Genomic DNA, 24759 nt, shown 5'->3' with positions numbered 1-24759 from the left:
CTAACAAAATTAATCACACAATCAGAACATATTCAATAAGTTTTAACATTTTTTACTTTCAACTTACCACACCGCCAACCCATTCTGTAGGCTTCAACGTTGCAACGTCGTATACACTAGCGAATTGATTTCTCATTGAGATTACAAAATATCTGTATGAATCATTAGGATTAATATGTTGTCATGAAATATTTAAATATCACTCACAAAGCAATATATTTCACTTACCCCGATTCTAACTCACTATTCCATAAATAATCACAAATTGCAGCTTCGATGTCATCAATTCCGCTTGGAATATCCGTTTTTTCAACCTACAATTTTGCATACAAATTTTTGTCACAACAATATGATAAAGATCAAATTAAGTTTTCTTTTATTCAACTTACCTTCTGCTTCTTCTTCTGGGGTATAGGACATTCCGAATTTAAATCTGTTGCTATAACACTGTCCGATGTATAAATGGCATCGACTTTCTTCCTCCTCATTTCTTCCATCTTTTCTTCTTCCTCCTCCCTCTTTTCTTCTTCATATTTTTTCAGTTCCTCGTATTTTTGCTCTACATAGCTCTATATATCCGATAGTGCTTTATCGGTTTTATCATTTTAATACCGGTTTTATCATATTTTTACCTATTATATCGTTGTGGATCGATACATTTTTATAAAGTATCGACACTTTATAGGCGCTAAAACTGCTTCTCTTTTAAATTCACAAAGTGTCGATCCTTATATTAAAGTATCGATACGTTCAATATATCTGGTAAGGATTTACCAGTATTGTCTTTTCGTGACCGGTTTTATCGATATTTTTACCTGTTATATTGATATGGATCAATACATTTTTAATTTGGATCGACACAAACCGACAAGTTAAGTTTGTCGATTGCCAAATTTTTTAATATTTCTTCAAGATTTAGACCTACTATATTATTATTACTACTCAATATTTCCGATAGCGCTAAACCGAATTTATTAAATATCTTTTAATGTATCCGGTAACACCGTATATTAACCTACCTTTCCTGAGACATTCCCCTTTCCAACTGACATAATATTCCATCAACGACATAAAAATGAAAATTGGAAATTATTTTTGTTGACAAAAGATTTCCAGAAGATACTACTTCAGTTGATTGTTGAGTAAATTATGCATTTAGCACGATAAACTATTAGTTTTGATTAATTTTAGTAGTTAAATTATGAATTTTTTTATAATTATACCTAAAATTTTGTTTTTGTTTCATTTTAGTACTATTGTTCAAAATTTAACGTTAAGTTTTGAAAAAAATTTAAAAAATTGGGTACCAAAATGGACCAAAACTAATAGTTTAGGACTAAACATGTTAAATTTTTAATGGTGGGTACTAAAATAAAACAAAAAACGTTAGGCATGTTTTTTTAAATTGAAAATTTAGGTACTAAAATTGATAGTTTATATACTAAATGCGTAGTTGATTAATAACCGATAGTTGATTAGTTATATTTTGTAATCTGAGATGAATCAATAGAGGATAAATAAAGATATTTATTTTTTAAAATTTTAAATTTCCATATATTTTAGATACTTATATATTTTATAAATAATCTATTTTGTCCCTTAAAATTTTATATTATTACTTATCTTAAAATTTTATAAGTTTATCCTTATAATATAAAATCATATGTGTGCCTCTATTTATATTCAAAGATGAACCTAGAGAGGGCGGGTAGAGGCAGTCGGCCAATCACCCCTAAAAGTTTTTAATTTATATATATTTTAGATATTTTCTTTATATTTTATATTTAAAATATATTTTCGATTCTCTAAATTTTATACGTTTTTTCTCTACATAAAATTCTATAAGTTCACACTTAATGTTGAAATTCTACACCCGTCCCTATTTATGGTAATTTTATTAAATTCAAATAAATGTAATCCATTGTTCATTAGGCATCAACCCATTGTTCTTGAGTTCAAGAACGTTTTTATGGTCAGCTTGCTGGTATTCATTTCGGGTAAACTAGACGTTTAGTCATCCAATTATCACTTTATTTCCGCTTTGGTCATTCAGGTAAACTTTTTCTAAAATCATATTTAACATTATGTTTTGATTTCATCTTGATCTCTGTAAATAAATCTCCCATGCAACACTGAATCCTTCACATTCAGCCCATCTGTTGTTATTTTACCCTTTGGTCTCCTTGAGTTGTTTATTCTTGTTAAGTTTTCATTTGATGTTTCATTAAACTGATGTTCCCCAAAAATCATCTTCAAGGGGAAACAGTGCCTCAGGAAAGAAAATGACAAAAATGGAAGGTTTGAAGAGGCATTGACCTTTTACTGTCGAAAGCAGGCGACATACAGTTGCAATAAGAGCGCTGCCTTGTTACGGTAGCGTTGTCGAGTGCAGAGAAGCGATTCAGATTGATCCTACTTATTGCAGAGCTCATCACCGTTTGGCTACAATTTATCTCAGGTTGATTGAAAGCAAAACATTATATAATCATCTGCAGAAAGGAAATTTGAATTATTACTGCTTGCAGTTTTCTATACCCTTATCTGAATTTACCATGCAGATTGGGAGAAGCAAAACAAGCATTGGATCATTACAAATATGCTGGCAATCGTGCCGACTAAAGCTCAGGCTCTCGATCAACGCCTTAAAAGATGTGCAAATGCTCGAAAATCGAATGAATGGAACAAGCTACTTAAGGAGACTCACTGTGCTATAACCTATGGACTTGATTCTGCACCTGAGGTTCGCTTTTTTTTTCTTCTACCGTTTAAATATGCCTCAATTTAACATCTGCAGCACCTATTGCTCAATGTTTATGGTCATATTTTGTGATCTTTACCAGGTTTATGCTCCACATGCATCAAGAAGCCTATACATCCCACAGCAATGGACCGAATTTTGCTATTGAAGCGTGTATCAATTTCTTCGGTATGGCCGTTAGTGCTTATCTTTTAATGATCAAAGCACTGGTCTATATGGTTTCTGGCATGTTAGAAGAAAGAAATCTCTATGTTGTTATTTTCCTCAAATTTTATGTAAATATCTTCGGAGTATAGAATTCATCAGCATAAGAAAAAAGTTATCGGTGGACTTGATCTGATTATAATAGGCTAGATGAAGCTGTATCAGCAGCTCAGCATGCATGGAGACTTGATTCAAGCAACAAGGAATGAAGGAAACACCCCTAGTGGTAAAGCACACAAGAGCAGCAGCAGCAGCTCGATTGAGCGGTAACTTGCCGGAAAAGTAATTTAAATCCTTGAGCTTGACCACAATTTATATGATGCCTGAAAAGAAGTTCAAAGAGAAGTATGTTAGTCGTTATTTCAAAGAACCTGAGAATGTATCCATGGCTATTGTGAGTGCATAAGTATATTTTAGTTGGTTGTACTTTGGAGTTTCAAAGTCTTTATCTTTATGTAAATGTACAATGTCGAATATTTGAGCAAACAAAATAGAAGCATTTCCTGGTTGGTATATTGACTTATTGCACAGCTAAAGACGCTGGAAGGTTTGAACTCTTCTTTGGCTGGTTGTGGGCTTGTGGCTTGGTTTGGATTCAGCTTTCCAACTTTTCCCACTGTTTTTTACTATGTTACACTAACCAAAGGATCTTCTAGTTCTATACTGTAATATCATGAGGCGGTTTTGGGCCTGTGCGGGCTGCCCAACCGCACAGGGCTCAATTTTTGTAAAGGTCTCCAAAATTTTTTAAGCCTTTTGTATTATGTGTATTTAGAATATTTAGTCCAAGAATTTTCAAGTCTAAGACTTATTTTATTGTTATGGTATAAGATCACCAAATTTTGAAATATTAATGAACTTCTTTATATATCTAATATTTTAGTTTTAAAAGACCTATTTTATTGTTATGGCACAGGCCTACCAAAATTTACAAGACGACCCTGTCGTTTTGCAGGGTTGATTTTGGGCTTGTGCGGATTGTCCAACCGTACAGGGCCCAATTTTTATAAGGGCCTCCAAAATTTTTAAAGTTTTTGTATATATGTGTATTTAGGATATTTGACTAAAGAATTTTCAAGTCCAAAGCTTATTTTACTGTTATGGTATATGGCCACCAAATTTTAAAATATTAATGAACTTCTTTATATATCTAATATTTTAGTTTTAAAAGGCCTATTTATGGTTATGGCACAGGTCACCAAAATTTACAAGACGACCCTATGGGCGACCCATGCATATATATATATATATATAGAGAGAGAGAGAGACATGGAGTTCATAGATTCCATTGAACAACTCCAAGAGGCAATATAGGATGAAAAAGCAGTAGCCTTTTCCTTCAACTGAGAATACATCAATGGTGGAGCAAAGTTACCGACAGAGAAAGACGGAAACAGAGTCTGCCGCAGAGGTATCCAAGGCACTGAAGCGAAAGAAACGCATGAAATTGGTCGTATACGCATCATCTTTCGCCATTTTCCAGACCATTGTCATCTTGATTTTTTCGCTTACAGTGAAGCGTATCAAAAACCCCAAGTTCAGAGTCCGCTCCATCACCTTCGAGGATCTCACGGTGGCAGCTCCCAACTCTTCTTCCTTCAACATCATACTCAACGCCCAAGTCTCCGTAAAGAACACTAATTTCGGACACTTCAAATTCGACAACACCACCATATCGTTCGATTACGGGGGAGTCGGAGTCGGGGATGCATTTGTTGCTAAAGGAAGAAGCAAGGCGAGATCCACGAAGAAGATGAATGTAACTGTGGAATTGAACTCGAACAATGTGATAAATAATTCAAGCTTGCAGAGTGAGATTGAATCTGGGTTTTTGGTACCGACTTGCCATTCCAAATTGAGTGGGAAAATGCAGCTGATGAAACTGATCAAAAAGAAGAAATCTGCAGAGATGAAATGCGCCATGTTAGTAAACTTGGTGACCAAAGCTGTCCAAGATATCAAGTGCCAATGAACTTGAGCTTTGCAATATCAACTGCAGTATCTTAACAACGTTGAGGCTTTTATCATTTATAATTTCATTTTCATTTGTTTTTTATTTCTTTTTTCTTTTTGAAGTTTTCTCATACTTGTATCCATTTGCTATTGGATATTAATTACACTATATCTCCTTAAAATACGACCCTTCTTCTAAATTGGTCATAAATTTTTACACATTCTAATTTCATTCTCAAATTAAACCCTTATTCTAAATTGCTCCTTGAACTTTTGGAAATTTCAAATTTATTTCTAAAATATGGCTCTCATTCTATATTAGTCATCAAACTTTTGAATATTTTCATCCCTGAACTTTTGAATGATTTTTGGGGATGTTATTGAAATGTTCAAAGTTTGGAGACCAATATAGAAAGAGGGCATATTTTGGGATTTTATCGAAATGTTCAAAGCTTGGAGAGCAATATGGAACGAGGGTCATATTTTAGAGATGTTATTGAAATGTACAAAATTTTGGAGACTAAATTAAAACGAGAGCCATAACTTAAGAATAAAACTAATATATTTAAAATTTTAGAGACCAATTTAAAATAAAGATCATAGTTTGAGAACATATTAGACAATTAACTTTTATTTATAAGATTCTTCTACTATGTGGTGAATGTGTTTTCATTTTTGACATTATAATATTCTTTAGTGTCTCATAGCATATTTCTTTGATATAATTGTTTATCACATTAGAGCTTACTTAGTAACAAATCTAAAATTATTTTTTAAAGACGAAAAAACACATATTATCAACGTAAAACTTTTGAATTGGGTGAACACAAATAAAACTCCACATAGATATTATCAATAAAATAAATAATTAATTAAAAAATATTCAAATTTCAAAGTAAACACATTTTTCTAATCAATCATGTTGCAACTGTAAAAAGTAAGAAATAATCAAATAGTAAATATTTTTTAATATAAAGAAAAAAATACCACGTCATAAGATCTTTAGTAACAATAATAGTGGAGTTATCAAAACAAGAATAATTTAAAGTGAGTAAAATACAATTTTATAAAGTTTAGTGTCCGAAATAGGATAAATGTAAAAGTTTAGTGATTAAATTAATAATTTATCCATATAAAAACCCATCTTTCTGAAGCTTAATTTGTACCCTAAACCCTAATCAAAGCACTGTGTAGGTCTGGAATCCAAAGAAGCAAGATTTAACACGAATATCAGTGTCAAAGGAAGACTTTTGCGGTTACAAGACAAAAACTGGTGTTACAGGCAAGTTTCTCAACCTGTTTGAATCTTTGTTATACTGTTTCTTATTCTAAAAGAAGACCAGCAGATCTAAGCCTGTAAAAACCTCAAGAAAAATGGCACCCCCTATTATCCGAACTCTAATCTCATTGTCTCTCAATAAATCACACCGCTTCGAAAACCCCTTTCCAGTTCTTCCGTCTTTGTTGTGTTATTCTCATCTTCTGCCAACCAGGAATCAAGACCTTCATTTTCTTTAGCTGATCACTTCATTCAAAAACACAACTTCTCCCCTGAAATTGCCGTCAAAACTGCATCTTCCTTAACCATTTTTAAGGATCATCGTAACTGTGATGATATAATTTCTTTCTTAAAAGAAAGTAGTTTCTCGAAATCCCATATTGAAGAAACGCTCAAAAGGAAGCCTAACATTCTATCTTCTAGTCTTGAGAAAACAATTAAACCCAAATTCAAGATTTTCCGAGATTTGGAATTTTCGACGGATGATGTTGCTGATATTGTAGCTGGGGATCCCTAGATTTTGACTAGAAGCGTGACTGATAGAATAGGGCCTTCAATTTTGGATCTAGAGAGTGTTCTAGGATCGAATGCCGAAGTCCTTAAGCTACTGAAATCTTCAGCTTGGTTTCTGAAATGTGATTTGCAGAAGACGATTATGCCTAATATCGAGTACTTGAGAAGTTGTGGGATTAGTTTGTCACAAATAGTATTCTATGTTTTTAGATATCCCAGATTTTTCTTGCAAAAAGCTGAGAGAATTAAGCAGTTTGTTAAAAGGTCGGATGACATGGGAATCGATAGGAAGTCGAATATGTTTTTCATTGCTATTAGGACATTGAGTTCAATGAGTGAAGAGAAATGGGAACAGAAGTTTAAGCTTTTTAGGAAATTGGGCTTCTCTGAAGATGATATCTTGTCTACTTTTAGGAGGACACCACGTGTTTACTGTATCAGAAGGGAAGATCAAGGAAATCACTGAATTTTTACTTACCCGAAAGAATGTAGGTATTTCGCATATAACAAGCAACCCGCTGGTGTTTTGTTATAGCCTTGAGCATAGGCTGAAGCCTCGGCTACTGGTTATTGAGATTCTGGAAAGTTAGAATTTGCTAAGAAGAAAAGCTAACTTGACTACAATTTGTAAGATGTCTGAAAAGAAGTTCAAAGAGAAGTATGTTAGTCCTTATTTAAAAGAACTTGAGAGTGTATCAATGGCTATTATGGGAGCATAATTGTTGAGAGCACATATCAAATCTTCGATGTACTATGGGTCGATAATTGGGGCGTTTTTTGGTGAAATCCATTTTGATTGTTTTTAAGCAGTTTCTAAGATTTTTCTTCACAATGGACTACTAATCCTACTTTATTTTTCACTCTGTTTCCTTTCTTGAAAGGCCTGCTTGTATAGCCAAGTATTTATTATGTTTGAATCACCCCCATACTGTCTCGACCTAACTCTCAAGTCTCAACACTGTAATTGTTGATTGTTTGTCTCTGCTTAATGCGCATGCAATTTTCATGGTTCCCACATACCCGTATAGATGGCACAGTGAATCATGTTCTTTTTTCCAGATGCATATTCAAATGTTAGCAGATGCAGAAGAACCACTATTTGGTGATGCTGAAATATTTTTTGTAAGGAAATTGCAGGAATGTTTCTTATAAACAAGTAGATTGCAGAAAATGTGTAAAAGATTGTTTTGAATAGAAAAGCGTTGAAGAGAGTGATGCGTGTGTTCATGGTAGTGGAACATGTTTCCAATGCATTGATATGTTTCCGATGAGATCTTGAACTGGCACTGTTAAACTGTTGATGCATTTGATAAATATTGTGGTGGTACTTATTGAGAGACTTAGCTTGTGACCTGTGGTGAATCCAGGGATCATTATGTTCTATTGAATATACAGTCGATCGATGTGCTTTAATACTCTAGTTTGAAATTTGATCATTTGTTTCTCTGTAATTTCCTGAGGATGAATTCTAGATGATTGCATAATTTTGATGCAGGGCTACCCTTGCATTTGAGGTGGACCACAAAAGGTTCTGGTCTTGGTAGTCCTTGGTGCTTGGCTTAGAATCCTTTGCTGCTTTTTAACAAGGTGCATATCTCGAACTATAAATTCGAACGCCTGTCTTTCTCTTTGTTTTCATTTCAGGTCAACTGCTGATTCACTTCTACAAGCCTCTCAATACCATCAACTCCATTTAGAAGCTTAACCTGCTATTGTGAAGAAAGCAGAACCAATTGTTTTAGATATTCTTCCATGCCCCTTAGACTTCATCTGTTATCCTTCCTAGCAAAGAAAATTTTGCTTTGTCGATTCATTTTCTACTTTATTAGATCCTTACAAGAAATTAAATTAAAAACCTGACATGTTTAAGTGTCCGCACCGCCATCGTAGATGTTCTCCTGGTGGCAGCCTCGAACTCTTCTTTGATCATTCTAACTTGACGCCCAAGTTTTCGTTAAGATTTGATGATGGCGTTTCGATCGAATATGGGAGAGTTCAAGTTGGGGATGCATTTGTTGCTAAAGGAAGAAGCAAGGATGCCGTTTTGATCGAATACGGGAGAGTTCAAGTTGGGGATGCATTTGTTGCTGAAGGAAGAAGCAAGGAAGGATTCACTGAGAAGATGAACGTAAATGCCACAATATTTTCTTATGACAAATTAATAAATAATTTAAAACAATAAAGTATTGTTTACCCATTAATTTTAATAGTTTTAAGATATTTTCTTATGACAAATTAATAAATAATTTAATTTCAAATATAATAATTAAATAATAGTATTATCGTTGGTTCAAAATTTTCTCTCAATTAATACTTTTATATAGAATATATAAATTAATATTTTGATAAGAACACTTATACTGAACGGATATATAATGAAATTTGAAATAAATACCTAAAATTTTACGACATTTTAATTTTATTATATAAGTTAAGGTCTTGTTGACATGTTGAATCTTAATTATTTTATACATGCAATACCAATAAACTTTTATTTATTTATTATAAAAGAAAATAAACTCTTTCATTTGGATTTCTTTAATGGTCGAGGTAATTAAAAATATAATTATTTTAATAATTCCAATTAGCTTAAACGACCCAAATAATGGTTCGGTTTCGGTGGTTCCATAGGCAAACTATTTGAATCGAATTAAAGTGAATTAAAAATAAAGAAAATAAATATTCAAAACACATTCATTTTTCATTTATTATAGTGCAAATTTTAAATAAATAAAATATTAAAATTAATCATATTTTTTTATAAATTTAAATTTATATATTTGCACTCGATCTAAGCTTTAAATTTGCTTATTTTGGAGGATGAGTTTAAAAAATATTTAACAGTCAAAAACTATCGACCCGACCTAAACCGAACCAAAAGCCGTGGTTTTTATGTCATTCGGTTTCGGTTCTCATTTTTAAAAACCCGCAAAGTGCGGTTCGATCCATATTTTAAGAAAAACGAAACCAAACATAACCGAAGAGACCGTAGCTTTAAACAGAAACATTTAGAACTTCATCTCCCAATTATCACTGTAAGTTGAGGTGTTGAAATAGGCTTTGCATCATGCAGGCATGCTAGGATCATTTTAATTAATGTATTAAAACAGAGAAGAAGAATCCAGTGTTTTCTTATCTTTCTTTTTCAAAAATATAAAAAATAAAAAAATGTTATGGGAATGGGATTTCAACTCTCCATAGGGTTTCTTTCATATTGTGAAATGTGAAGTATATGCTGTTATATGCTATTACTGTACATATCTACTTGCACCTATAACTTATCTCTTTTCTAAAATAATATTTGCTAGTGAAGTGAGGGTTTTAGGATTGTATAATAATTATTATGGATGGATGCAATATATATGGATTTTTATTTGATGTATTATCAGCGATGTAAATATATTAATTAATAATCTTTAAAGCTTCTTTAATAATTCCTAGGATATATGATTAAATTTTTTCACTTGACACCTCTTCTCTCCGATATGTTGTGGATTCAATACCTAGGAGTAAAATGGTTTATTTCTAATTGGACTCCTAAACTTCGGACAAACTTTCTAAAATCACTTACCCAGACCCTTAACAATCACCACCACTACAATCATTTTTCAGCTCCCCATCGTTCCTCGCCACCACTCACCAGTTTCGGATCAACCAATCCTTACCACCACCTGAGAGATAAACCCATACCAGTGGCATAGCACGACCAAAACATTTCCCAAACTGACCCCAAGGTTGTCGACCCAACAACCTTCACCGCCACAACGCACTCACCATCTCTCACCGTGGAACTCCTACAATAAAATTTAACCCGAAACCATCTAGCACTCACATCAAGACAGCCAACAAGAAAAGGGAAGAAAACTAAAGAGAGGAGAGAAGACCCCTAGTTCGATCTCAATGGATTACCGATGACCGAAGTAGTCGTCAATGAATTCCAAATGTGAATATGTAGCCCGAACTAAGAAGAGTAATATAATTTTGTTTCAAGTTGATATGAGATTTGAAGGGTTTAGAACATGCGAGTAAAAACTAATAGGTTTGTAGAGAAAGAAGAAAATAAGTTGAACGACACTACTCTTTTAATGAACATAATTTCAAGTTAAAGTGTGAGTCACATATTTAATTATTTAGTAAGTACGTCTTAATTTGTTAAACAGATGAAGACCAAATTCATTTGATCACAAAAAGTATTTTTAAGTTATGAATAAAATAGGATAAAAAAAAAGAAAATAGACCAGCTACCTACCGGTGGTTATATATATATATATAAAATAGGACCAAAAGGGTAATTACGTTATTTAAGAAATCATGACCGAATATATTTTCTATTGTCCTTCTATGGTTTCTAAGGGATATTTCCTTAGCATCTAATAACCCTTACTTTATTGAAAAAAAGCTTCCTTTCACAATTTTATTTTCAAGAGCTATGTCAAAATTTACTTTTTCCACTATACCTGCTTGTTTCAAGAGCTATGGCAAGGGGTGATGTTTTAATTGATACAATCTTTAAATTATTCAGGTTTTTTTGGTTTAATGAAAAATAAGTGTTCAAACTATACTTTAAGTTAACTTTAGATGCATAAAGAATTTTTCGTCAAAACCATGTATCTAACGTTTTCTCCGATACACTTTTAGGTGTATACCATTAAAAAGAACGATGGGGGATTGGAAAGGTTGAAGAAGAAAGGAGGAAAGGGAGAAGAAAGTGTGCGGGATTTAAAAAAATATAATATTTTTTTAAAAAAAATAAAAAAGTATAAACTTAGTATGTGTCTTTTAACGATTTTTTTAACGGTATGTACTTAAAAGTGTAACGAGAAAATGTTAGATACCTATTTTTAACGAAAACTTTTTAAGCACATAAAGTTAATTTAGGGTATATTTTAGACACTTATTTATTAATTCTTTTTTTTATAAATTTATATATGTTTGTATATTACAATAATAATATCAACCAAATTAAAATCCAGTCGATAAAATCTTATAATATAAAATTCTTTACGAAAGGATATCAATTAAATCGTAAAATATTTGTATCTTTTATTCAAACAAGATCTTTGCATTTATAATTTATTAGTAATTAACTTTAAGTTGGATCCTAACTTAATTTTTTGGAATGCTTGAAAATAATAAAACTCATGGACCCTCACACTCGAACTAGCAATAACATATTCAAAAATATTTTTAGCATAAACAAACATATATTGACAACATAAAATTTTTGTATGTAGAATAAATATAAATAAATTCTTCGAATAAATTCAATCAATAAAATGAACAATTAACCTAAACAAAATTAGATTTTATGTCTACCCTAAATTAAACGTGTGTAACAACCAAATACCGAGGATTCAAGTATCATACGAAATCATCGAAGTGACTAACCATTCTTTTTTTCTTTTGAAATCACACTCATTTTTAAAACATTTACATAAAGTATGAAACCATGATCATTTACAAAAGTGGGTCCCAATTTAAAAACTCAATAAATAAATAAATAAATAATGCTACAAGGTGACTTGTTTCAAATATTAATCACTACATGCCCACTAAGCTGTCATCATTGTATTCTTGTAATCCGTTGAGACTCTTATGATGATATCGTTATCCAATTGCACTCCACAAAACCTGAAACATGTGAATGAAAACACGTTATGAATCTTGAGCTCGTAAGCCCTACGCCACACAATTCATTTACTGAGAAGAATACTACATGCATTCATAACATAAGTATGCTAACAAGTGCATTCAGAGAAGAATACTATTATGTCATCAGGCCATTAAACCACCTATTCAAGGTACATACATTATCATAATTGTAACGCCCCGAATATCGGCTTAGTAGTTTCGTGTTGACCCAATAATTTATTTAATAAATTTATTATATTGCGAGGGTCCTCTGTTTTGAACTTGAGTCTAATCGAATAAGAAATTAGTCTTGTAGAAGATAAAAAAAGGGTTTTTAAGCTTGTGGTGAAATATGAATGACCTAAAGTGTAATTATACCATTGAAGAAAAACATGTATGATTTGGGGTGATTCTTTCCTATATTAGATGTGGGTTTTTGTGGTGAGGCAAAAATGCTCATTTCCTTCTTTATATTCTCTTCTCCCTTCAATTTCTTCATTCTTTTTCTCTCAACTCAAGCAAGAATAAAAGGAAAAAAACTTCACATTTCTTAATCTTCTTCTTCAATCCGAAACTTAAAGGTAAGATTCACAATCTAGGGTTTTTAAGCTTTTTGAAAAGCTCACCATCTTCTTCAATGGTGGCCATGAACTCATTTTAGGTTTGGGAGAGTTTAAGCTTCAAGAGCTTCCCCCATGATTTCTATTTGGTTTTCATGTAGTTTAGTTGTTGTTTAACACATAATGTCCTTCATTTTCATGTTGGAATCGACTGGTGGTTTTTGAGTGATGGAACAATAGTGTAAGAACCTTCTTGAGCTAAGCCAAGGAAAGGTTTATCCGTTGGGTAAGCTATAGATGTTTTGAATTTCTAGGAGCTGAGGTAACACACTATAACTCTTCTTTACTATTTTTAATGTCATCTAAATTAACTTGTTTGCATGTATGGGGTAAGGAAAGCATGTGGGGGGTTTGGGTTCATGATGCATGTATAAACAATTCATGGCATATTCTATGTTTGTGTGTTGCAAGCATTAAAGATAGTACATTTTGACCTCTAAGACACTAAATAAAATGTTAAACATGTTTGTTACTCTTAGGTGATTTGTTGGGTTAATTTTTGGGTGTTTCCCGAGCTTAAACAATCATTCCCAGAAAAAGAATCGATCCCCCGACCAAATGGATCGATCCTAAAGTTTTTGTCCAGCAAAGGATCGATCCCTTTTCAAAAGGATCAATCCCTCAGGCAAAAAAATCGATCCCTTGACCAAAATGATCGATCCCAAACTTTATGTTGTGCATAGGATTGATCCTTTTTCAAAAGGATTGATCCATTCGCTATTTTGCTTGATAGAAAAGGGTGAAATTATATTCTTTAGGGGTCTGAAGTGTTGAGAAGTGTTTTCTTGACCTCACATGTTTGAATGAGTTCAATTTGGTCCATTAATTGATATGCTTAAATACTTAAACCCTTAATATAGGATATCATTGATAACGATCAACTCGACTAATAACGTTATGAAATAAAGTGTCATAAAACTAGCATTTGTTTGATACTCTGAAATTATATTCTTTAGGGGTCTGAAGTGTTGAGAAGTGTTTCTTGACCTCACATGTTTGAATGAGTTCAATTGGTCCATAATTGATGCTTAAATACTTAAACCCTTAATATAGGATATCATTGATAACGATCAACTCGACTAATAACGTTATGAAATAAAGTGTCATAAAACTAGCATTTGTTTGATACTCGAGAAACGACTAGGACACCCGAGTTACTCTAGCATTATGACGTTTTTCAGTTATGTATGTTGATATCCGGATATCTTTTGTTTGGGTATGCATCCGATGCACGTAAATTTCAGGTCATACCTGTATGAATTCCAATACACATAAATTCCATAATCAAACCTTATGCTCGAGAGCCCGTATCTGTTGGATCGAGATGTGAGCTTCCGATGCACGTAAATTATGGAACTCACCCTGACCTCTCGAGGATCCGTGGTAGACTAAGGGCTACAAGTTCTGATGCACGTAAATTTTGGTTCTTATCTCGAAGCTATTGCATTTTAGATATGCTAGTATCCTCCGACCACATTGCTGGTCTTATCTCATATTTGTTGATATGTTTTTGCATATTCGTGAGATGTTAGGTAAGCTAGGGGTGTCGTCCTGAGATGCACGTAAATTCCTCCGACCACACCACTAAACTTACCTCAGGATGTTTGAGTGTATTTGCATGCACATATTTTCGTTCGTCAACATGATCATTTGATGAATGCATGTAACATGGTAGAGGTATTATGTGACGCGGGGCTTGCGAGCTCAGCGTTCGGAATGTGTTTTTGATCGCAGGTTTTAGGTTTCATGGATCGTGATGGGACAACGAGATCATCGGAGGAGTCTTAGCAGAGTACCAGAATACGACGATATCGACTTAATGAGCATATAGAGGTCATGGTTTGAAAAGAGTCAGTTAGTAAATATATGGTTATTTATTTTATTTATCGAGTTTCTAAATTAGGTCCCCATTTTTATAAATTATTAGGATTTATACTTTATATAAATACTTTGAAGCAAGTATGATTTCTGAGGAAAATATTTTGTCTTCACATTTAAAATTTCGTGTGACATTCGAATCTCTGTGATTTGGGCGCTACATTTAGTGGTATCAAAGCTAGAGTTAGTCGTTTCTATGTTAACATGGTCAAGCCCTACTTGCCCTAAAAGTTACAAACTGTACTCATAGACTAAGACTCTGATGTCGTTCGTCCATCACTGATCGGCAAGTTAATGTGATAGTTTTACTAATAAATGGATAGCAGAGATAAACTTGCAGAAAATATATACTAAGATATCTAAATTAAGGATCTGAAATCTAGTGAAATTGGCATATCAAGTGCTAAAATATGGTAGAAAAGGGTTCGAATAAGGAACCTAGTATCTCACGGTGAATATAGCTAAGAAAGTAATTTATGAATCTATGTATAAAGGTACTCGAATAAAGGGTGTAAAACATTTTCGTAAGACTAAAAAAAAAGGAAAATGTTGTTCCTCAGCGATACTTATATGTGTGGGGTAGGGTAATATCATCAGAATGATGCGCAATTTAGTAGGACAAGAGTCGATTAGACTATCTTCCTTTAGGTAATTATGTGGATGTAAGTAGAGTTAATCTCCTTCCTCGAGTGTCTTTGATACTAGTACACAGTAAAAAAGAAATTTCTTGCTAGTTATATTATGGAAATAGAATATCTGTAATAATAATAAATTGTGTCTAATCCACGATTGGTTGAACGGATCTTGTAGAATAAGTGAGATATCACTTCCTCAGGTTGTCGAGCCATAAAAGCAAATTTGTTATAACACTATTCCCATTAAGAACTTGTTTTCTTATTTGACATCGATCTATTGAAGGTTCCTGATACTGCTCTCAAAGACGATCATCGTGATTCATGTCTGTGAGCTTCTATATAGGATCGAGACTCTAACGTGATCTCATTTTCTGATGGTTGATCTCATCGATGATGTCGGGTAGGCACTCTAATATGCAATTTTGGGTAGATAAATTCCTCTCTATTAGTAAGATCAAGTCTTCTCAGGTTGATAAATTCTATTTACCGTTGATTCTTAAGGGTTCATATGCGGTTCGATAAATATTTTTAGCTACCTTGTTAAGCGAATGACTTCTCATTCTTGTTAAATGAATGTTTTTGATTTACAAGATACCGTTTTTGGTTCAAACGTCATTTAGTGAAGAAATGTCGTAATTCTGGCGGATTTGTTTTAAACTCTTATGAAAATCTTACTCGGCTGATTGAACCCCTATGAGAGAATGTACGTGTTATTACTCTAAGTCAATAACCGTGGAAAGAAAATTTTACAAAACTTGTACGTTTTTTGAAGAAATCTTTTGTTCGATTCCTATATATCGTAGATCCTTGATTTTTTTTATCTTAAAGGAGAATCCATATGATAGATGAATGCACAAGCTTTCCAAATTCTACTCTTTATTATGATCGCGTCATTTTGTTGGTTAATTTCCTCAGTGCGTTCTTATGTATTAGACCTAATTCAAGAGCCGTCGAATAAACCATTTGCTACTGAATTGAGTGGAAGCCTCCTTTATTTTAGATATTTCCTACCTATGATCTTTGAGTAGAATCCGTACACAGTCAAACAAGTCTTTTCCCTTCCTTGATAAGTGAATGCCTTTTCAGCGTTGCTAAACGGATGCTCAGATGTTCCTAATAGAATTCCGCATTGTATGTTCTATGAAGGCAAGTGGTCATATTATTTCCAAAACAACCATGTTCAGTTCTAAGAAGAGTCGTTAGTGTGATAATCTATCTGTTTGTTAGTAAAAGTTTCGTTATTGTGGGAATTCCTATATCACCTTTGAGGGACCCTTGGTCCAAGATTTGTGTTTTGTCAAATTATGTTAAATTAAAGTTACAAGTTTGAACTTCTGCAAAGGTTTGCACTGTATAACTTTTTTAACTTAATGGATTCGTTAAGGCTCAAGTTTCCTTGATCTTGATAGATCATTTCTCGTAAATTCTGAAATGATATCCCTTGATCAGTTCGCGAAGAAGTCTGATAATCAAGCAGGCCTTAAAGTGTGGCTTGTATTCACGAAACGACCCTGAAAGTAAAAACATGTATGTGTAAATACCTTGGATGTTTCGCATGTTACATTGACTTTCTTTTGTTAAGCCTCGAATATTCTATCACGTTCTGATGTTTCGGTCAATGATCATTCTCAGTAAGTTCTTTAAAATGTCATATGGATTCCTTAAGAGAAAAATAAATATCTCATTTCCATGCTACGCTCTGTAAAATTCGAGTATGATAAGACCTCTGATCGTTTTGGGTTGTACCTTGCTGTTAGAGATTTGTTCAGCATAATATTACATTGAATTGCTTCATCCTTATCACCTTTAGGATGACTTTATTTGAGCTTTAGAATCGTAAAATTTGTTAGAGGGATGTTTGTGAACCAAAGATTTCGTTGTCTCAAAACGATAAAATTGAAACCTTTATTTGTCCGTAAATTCGTGGTGTAAGAGAAAATTCGTTAAAATAAGCTAACTCTGTCATTGTATTTCTTGGTTGATCTTTTAAATACTCAAAAATTGTTTCTTTTAAAACGCATATTCCCTGGAAATTTCATTTGTATGCTGATTTTTTAGTTTAAATATTGAGTTGGGATCAAATTTCAAGTTTATAAAGATGGATGGTTGAATTCGAAAAATCTAAGAAAGTTTAGGACGAAATTGCAAGTTTTTGAATATTAAAGTATAGATTTAAGTATTTTATTAAGATGCTGAAAATTTTAGTAATTAATGTGTAATGATCATAATGGTAAAGGATTATTATAAATTTAATGGAAAAAGTTAATGTGAATTCTAAAAAGAATTCGTAATTATTGGCATGATTGAGAAATTGATAAAATCTGAAGGGTTGATTATAAGGATAAGTATTTGTGCAATTGAATGTGTATTTTAAGAAGTTTGAATTATGACGGAAGTGTGATTTAGTTTTATACCGATTAAGTATCGATTCTATTTTTATAGGCTTTTATATTATTAAGTTTAGATTATGTTAGTATGATACTAACATACATTTCAAATATTTTATATTATTATGTGACACCGTCAGACCACGATAAATTTAGTGATCCAAGTAACTTTAAAGGGAAGGGAAAAGTGCAAGATTGAGAAGATTATCGTGGAGAAGTTTTGATAGTGAGGAAAATGTGAGTGCATATTTATTTTATATTTATGTTATCGAACGAACATTGGCATGCAATGAGCCAGTGACGAAGTTACTATGATAAGAAGTAACTCCTAAATATTATGTGAATTGTAATTCATCCATACATGTTCATTTGGTAAGCTAAAAGAATTATGGAAGCTAAGGATGCTAATTAAGGAAAGTTGCCTAGAAATTATGATTTGAACAGTATGTTTAGAAAATCACCGTAAATTATATGGAATTGATTAGAAGACAATCTATATATCATTGAATTCCTATGTCAGTGTAGTTTAGTTTAAAACAAATGGCTACTAATTTTGAGAAGTATAAAAAAATATATGAATTTTTAATTGATGATAGGTTAGAAAATAGGGTAGCAGATTCTGCTCAAACCAGCTTCTGTAAGTCAACTTTGAAAATTCATTTTAAATTGTACAAATTTAACTATAAGGAGTGACTTATATGGTTAGATTTATATTTGAGTCTAGTTTTCATTGGTATAAACGGAATAATTTTTAAGTATGTATGCTAATACATAATAATACTTCTTTAAAGGTAGTGCAAACTGCCAGAGTATGAAATTTCGATAAATCATGTAGTTGAAGAATGTAAAACCAAAGGATTAAATCTAAAGCTCAGTGAGTTTTATATTTTGACTTATAAATAATGTTTCAAAGTGATTTTAGTTCATTTATTTAATTTTTATGCTCGAGGACGTCTTGTGATAAGTCAACCTCATTATATTTTCAAGTATGATTTATAAATTTTAATTATGGAATATTTGCATAATATCTTTCATCAAGTTTTATGAATGATTTACGGTATGCATTGCCCAAGTGTGATATTTATGATGACGAATTTTAAACGTTTAGGATTATCATACGTTGATTAATAAATGATTCTATTGTGATATATAAGCCCATTGTTTGTTGCATTGAGAGTCGTAGGTACATTTGGCATGCCATTAATTTGAGTACTTTCCAGTTCAGTTATGATACATTCATGTACATTATGATCCGCACCGTTGGTGCTCATGTTGTGATTGCACTTAGAGTGCTTTATATGTTTCAATTATGATGGGCACCTGCCCAATGCGCACCTTATGTTCTACTCACGTACCTTGTATTCTCTTACATATACATTGGGCTGTACAAATAAATATGAAAGTTATGGCAAGATTATGAAAGAAAAGAATATGAAAATGAAATGAAAGTTATAAAATATGTACGAATAAAAGGAATATGAATTGTTTACGATATATGATGTGGATTTACATGATTTTTTTATATAATCATGAGAGGGTGATTTTCAAGTTTTCAAGGGGAAATCAGCTGGAATAGCTCAGTTTAAAAGTTTTAATGTTTTTATTTAAATTACAGTTTTATGTTATAATACTTTACGAAATTTATGTTTTATACCACTTTAGTTATGTTGTTGCCTCACTAAGTTTTACTTAGAGTGTGATGAATTTCATGCGTAGGTTCGAATAAAGAAAAAAGACGTGAAGTGAGGAGTTTTCTGAGCATCTTTTGGAAATAAACCTACCGATAGTATCAGTAAGATATCTTATTTTTGACTTATTAGTGCATGTACATTATATTTGTTGGGTTACTTTATCGAATTTATTTTAAAAAGGTTTGTAATAGTAATTTAGGATTATTTTAATTTTGGCTAATTTTAGTTATAATCATATTTTTAAATGAATATTATAAATGTTAAGTCTTAAATGGTTTTAAATTAAGCAGTATTTAGACAGTTGTATATAGCTCTGAAACAGCACGGAACTGCCCAATTGCTACATAAAATCATCCTTGTTTTGGAATGACAAATTATTATTTTATGAAAATGCATGCTAAATAAAAAAATTAAATTGAAAAATGTATGTTTTAAAACGAAACAAAATTTTAAGCATTTATGTTCAGCAAATGTCTGCTAAGTTGATGTGACATCTTTAGTTCGTATTTTGAGATGTATACAGATATGGGTGTTACAAGATACATGATCTCAATCGACATTAAACTCTTCACTCTCGAGTTTATTTGACATCTTAAAGTTCACTCAACCAATTTGAGTATGGATACTAAGTATTGGGTGTGGATACCCAATCTTCGGTATGAATACCAGTTTATCCGGTATGGATGCCCCTTATCCGGTATGAATTCCAGTTTATCCAATATGGATATCACTCATTCGATATGGATACTAATTCATTTGGTATCGATATCCATCCTCTAGTATCGATACTACAACCCTCAATATCGATACTAAGGGATCGATATCGATACTACGGATCGATATCGATACTAAGGGATTGATCTCAATACTAGTTCATCCAATATCGATACTATGACCTAGAAAACTTAATTTTCACCCAAAATATGAATAGTATCGATATTGTTCATACAATATCATACTATAACCCAAAAATACACTGTTTTGCTCGAGAAACACCCCCAAACACTTGTTTTAAGGTCTAAATTAACTATTAAAGGTTATGAAAGTTATTATAGGTCATTATACAATATTTTTACACCAACTTAACACCAAAAACATTCATTTCAACAAATCAAGCACCTATTTCCCCACATGCTCTTCCACCTCGTACAAGTAAGCAAACTCATTTAGATGATATACAAGTTGTAAAGAAGAGTTATTGTGTGTTACCTCTGCTCCTAACAACTGAAAACATCTATAAATTACCCAAGGATCAACCTTTCCTTGACTTAGCTCAATGGGGGGTTTTACACCAATTTACCATTAATCCCAAGCTTCCAAGACGTTTCTTTAGATTTCGATTGAAGAAAGATGAAGAAATGTGTAAGTTTTTCCATTTTGTAGCTTGAAAAAAGAAAAAAGAATGAAGAGAAAAGATGCAAAGAAGAATGATAAGTTTTACGGAAGAGAAAGAAAAAAGTGGTCTGCCCAAGCTCCCTCAAACCCACGTGAAAATCAACTAGAGATCCTTTTAAATCAGCCACTTTTTCCTTAAGGGGTAAATTACACTCTATGTCCCTCTACTTTCACCCCAAGCTTAAAAATCCCTTTTTATCTCTAGTAAAGCTAATTTCTTACTCGATTGATCCCAAATTCAAACCAATGGAACTTCATGCTATACTAAATCGATAAATTATTTTTGGATTAACACGAAACTATTATCTAGTATTCCGAGTGTTACAGTGTGCCTGCCATTGCGAACTAGTAACTGTACAACCACCACCATCAATAGTGGCAGAATAAAATGGGAACATGTGGGGGCCATGGCACCCCAAAATTTTGAAAAATTCAATTTTTGACTTGAAAATTTAAAAAAAATTAATTAGGCCCTCCACAAAAATTTTAGAAATTCTTATTAAGATTTAAATTTTTTTAATGTTCTTGACTTAACTTCACTCATAATTTTTAAAAAATCTCATTAAACCTCTCAAATTTTCAAAAAAATAATAGTTAGACCCTAATTTTAAAAAAATTGTAAAAGGAACTCTTCAAAATTTTCAAAAGTTTTAATTTAAACGATTAATTTTTTAAAATTTTAAGTTGACCGGTGAAACTCTATCGCCAAGTTGCATCAGTGCACATAAAAAATGTATATGCAAACACAGGAGCAAAAAGAAAGAGAAAAGACTTAAAAATTATGGCATTATTCTGATTATTTTTTCTAACTTTAATCATTTATAGGCTCAGAAACTGGTAGTTAATTACAATGGCAAACTCACTCAAACCCATAAAAATACATAATTAATTAACTAACTAAATTCATGCCTAAGCACATTTTGCAAATTATGGTGCTGCCGCTACTCGTGAATATTTTTTCCAATCCACCAAACGCCTCAAAAATTGCTCTACCTGTATAATTATAGTAAGAAAAAAAAAAGTATGTTAGTCTAAGAATAATATTAAAAAGCGTGTATCAAAATTAATAACGGAAATTGCCTCAGATGGTTCTTGGAGAGAATACGAAGCATTCGTCTCTTTGGGTACTTTGGAAACAAGAATCCCAAACCCTTGTCCTCTATCATGTAAACCTAGCCAAAACAAAAATGTCTTTAATTCAATTTTTAATAGTATTTTTTATTTAAATTATTATTTAACAGTAAAAATTTCATTTGAATATAATTCTAAATATTAATATTAAAATTCCGACCCAAAAACAATTCCATTTCAAACACATGTACATAAAAAGTTCATATATATAGAGGTACCTTAAGGCATCTTCATCGGTTCGATCATCACCAATGTAAATCGGTGAAAACATCATTTGAATTGGTATATCCTGAATATATTACATAAATAAAACTATAATTAGTACTACTTATTATAAAATACTAAAAGTTAGTAGAATGACACCCATCTGTAAAATATATGTTTTTTTTTAATTTTGATTATATAATAAATAATAGAAAAGGGAAGAAAATGAGTAAATTATAAGCACCTAGTGCCTCCAACAAGAATTCAAGAGCTCTCCCTTTGTCCCATTTGATGGAGGGACGAATCTCCAATACCTGTTGGAACCGAATCATAAAGACTATATGATATCAAGTAATAAAAAGAACTTTTTTTTTTTTCTTGTTGAAGAAAGTTTCAGTATCCATGAAAAAAGAAGTGAAAAGGAAGAGAAGGGATATTAAGTTTACCTTCTTCCCTTGAGTTAAACTAAGTTTAGGGTATTTGTTGAGTACTGACCTAACTTGCTCAGCCAAGGCAGCCCAGCTCTGCCAAAACCGCGAGTCGACAGATCTTTGGCATTAAAGAAAACGACAAGACAGTGTTTGGTTTGGTTTGGTTTGGTTTCGTACGTACCTTTTCATCGACGCATCGAAAGTGTACGGACACACAAAACCTGTTATTTTCCACCTTGGCTCCTCCAATGGATTTTGTCTTCTCCACCAACGTTTTATGTACCTGAAAGTTACCATCTTTTACATGCATCGTTTCTTCCTGGTTTTCTTTTTAACCTCAAATTGTTTGGTACAAACAAACCTCATCGATCATGGGCAAAAACTCGCTGGCGGGTTGGAAAAGAACACCCTGAAGAAACACAAAAGATTACAACAGCATGGGACCGCAAAAGTATACTGTTTTTGTTGTTTGTGACTTACTTTCTTGAATCTGCAACTTTTAGATGGTCCCGTGATGTCCATTCCATGGCTACCGGCATAATAAAGGCCAGGTAGTTTTACAAACCTGTAAACCTGTTGAATCCGCCATCAATCAATCAAAAACATTTTTCGGGTCGTACGTTTTGCCCTCTAGGAAAAATGAAATGTACCTTGTCTCGGCACCTTCCGGTCACGATTGCTGTCGGAAAATATCTAGCAACATCCCTGACAGCCGCTCTCATCTGATTATAGACAATGAATTTAGTTGTAGTGTTTCGGAGTAACTCGGACTCAAGCGGTAGTTGATGAACAGTAATGGTTACTTACCTCTTCGGACATGAAAGCTTGGTCCGGGTCTTCGACGATCGGGGAAAGCGTGCCGTCGTAATCGAGGAACATGGCAATCTGTTTCCCTTCCGAAGCAGCAATTATTTGGTCGAACATGCTCAAAGCCGAGGGAAGAAGTGAGCAATGGCTACGGGTAGGAGAAGAAGCTCTCATGGAATCCACCAAGGCATTGGTTTTGGCTTCAAACCTCTTCTTCAACAGCAGATTAAGATCTGTAGGTGAAAATGACTTGGCCACTGGCAATTGGTTTCTCATTCTTCTCTTGCCTACTCTCCTTGTTTATCCTCTCTATAATTTCAAAACCAAAACTTAAAACACAGATAACCAAAGACGTTAAATAAGAAAAATCAAATCTTCAATGCCGGGCCTCGATACCTGAGCAGGATAATTAATGAAACTGAGAAGAAAAGCAGCAATGTAAGATCTTAAAGAAACTCAAACAAGGCACACACAAAAACTGGGGTTTTCGAGTCAATTTATAAACTTGGTTTCACGGCACTAAGAACCAAACATCCATAACTTTCCAGGCCACCTGTACATGGGGACCACTGTTCTGATTCCATGGAATATTTCTCAGGCCTGACTGTAAAAAAAAGGTTTTTTTTTTAAAAAAAAATCAGGAACTTCTTGTGTTGGCAAAATGATATAAATTGAACTTGGAACTCATTATTGTTAAAGGTTTGGAATAAACTAAACTAATTCAAGGGCACAACTGAATGGATTTTATATGATGAGAAAATCATTGGTTCAATAAGAAAAGAAAATTGGGAAGGGTAAGGCATTGGGAAACAGCCATTTAGGTGATTGGTGAAGGACCACTTGTTGTTATTCATAAAGTTTGGTGTTTTTGAGGTTTGACACAACAATGTAGACATTGGAGAGCAACATGCTCTTGTCTAAGACATTTTGGACAAGTTTTTTAAGTTATTTTCCTTCAACTATTAAAAGTTATAAAATGGTCACCCAACTATTTATTATATTCTAGAGTTGTCCTTTTACGTTAAAAATTTGACGGTTGTTTAAGTTGGACGTTAACATGATGAATGCGACATGATAGTCGTTTGAGATTTTGGATCAAATTTTATCATATCTCAGTCAACAAATTAGTTCAACTCAAAATATCGTCCACTTTTTTAACGGAAAATGATGAGTTTGGAACATAATGAATAGTCGGGTGACCATTTTGTAACTTTTAATAGTTGAGGACTCTACAAAGCAACA

General features: G+C 32.7%; 2 protein-coding genes and 1 pseudogene across 2 annotated transcripts; 2 read left to right on the top strand and 1 right to left on the bottom strand.

Moving 5' to 3' along the window:
* The first annotated feature begins 4319 nt into the window (after nt 1-4319).
* Nucleotides 4320-13744, top strand: LOC120126294 (late embryogenesis abundant protein At1g64065-like). The gene is made up of 3 exons (XM_039144517.1): nt 4320-5010; nt 8702-8706; nt 13734-13744. The coding sequence occupies exon 1, from the start codon at nt 4320-4322 to the stop codon at nt 4932-4934; it is 615 nt and encodes a 204-aa protein (XP_039000448.1). The 3' UTR covers nt 4935-5010; nt 8702-8706; nt 13734-13744.
* LOC120126275 lies at nt 6290-7173 on the top strand. The gene is made up of 3 exons (XM_039144502.1): nt 6290-6364; nt 6409-6693; nt 6841-7173. The coding sequence occupies exons 1-3, from the start codon at nt 6290-6292 to the stop codon at nt 7171-7173; spliced, it is 693 nt and encodes a 230-aa protein (XP_039000433.1).
* An 8127-nt stretch (nt 13745-21871) lies between the features above and the next one.
* Nucleotides 21872-23784, bottom strand: LOC120126274 (annotated as a pseudogene).
* Between the last annotated feature and the right edge of the window lie 975 nt (nt 23785-24759).

This window comes from Hibiscus syriacus, unplaced genomic scaffold (genome assembly GCF_006381635.1).
Source record: "Hibiscus syriacus cultivar Baekdansim isolate YM2019G1 unplaced genomic scaffold, ASM638163v2 tig00110457_pilon, whole genome shotgun sequence".
NCBI lineage: Eukaryota > Viridiplantae > Streptophyta > Magnoliopsida > Malvales > Malvaceae > Hibiscus > Hibiscus syriacus.
The sequence above is the reverse complement of the archived record's forward strand: the minus strand, read 5'-3'. Positions and strand labels throughout refer to the sequence as shown.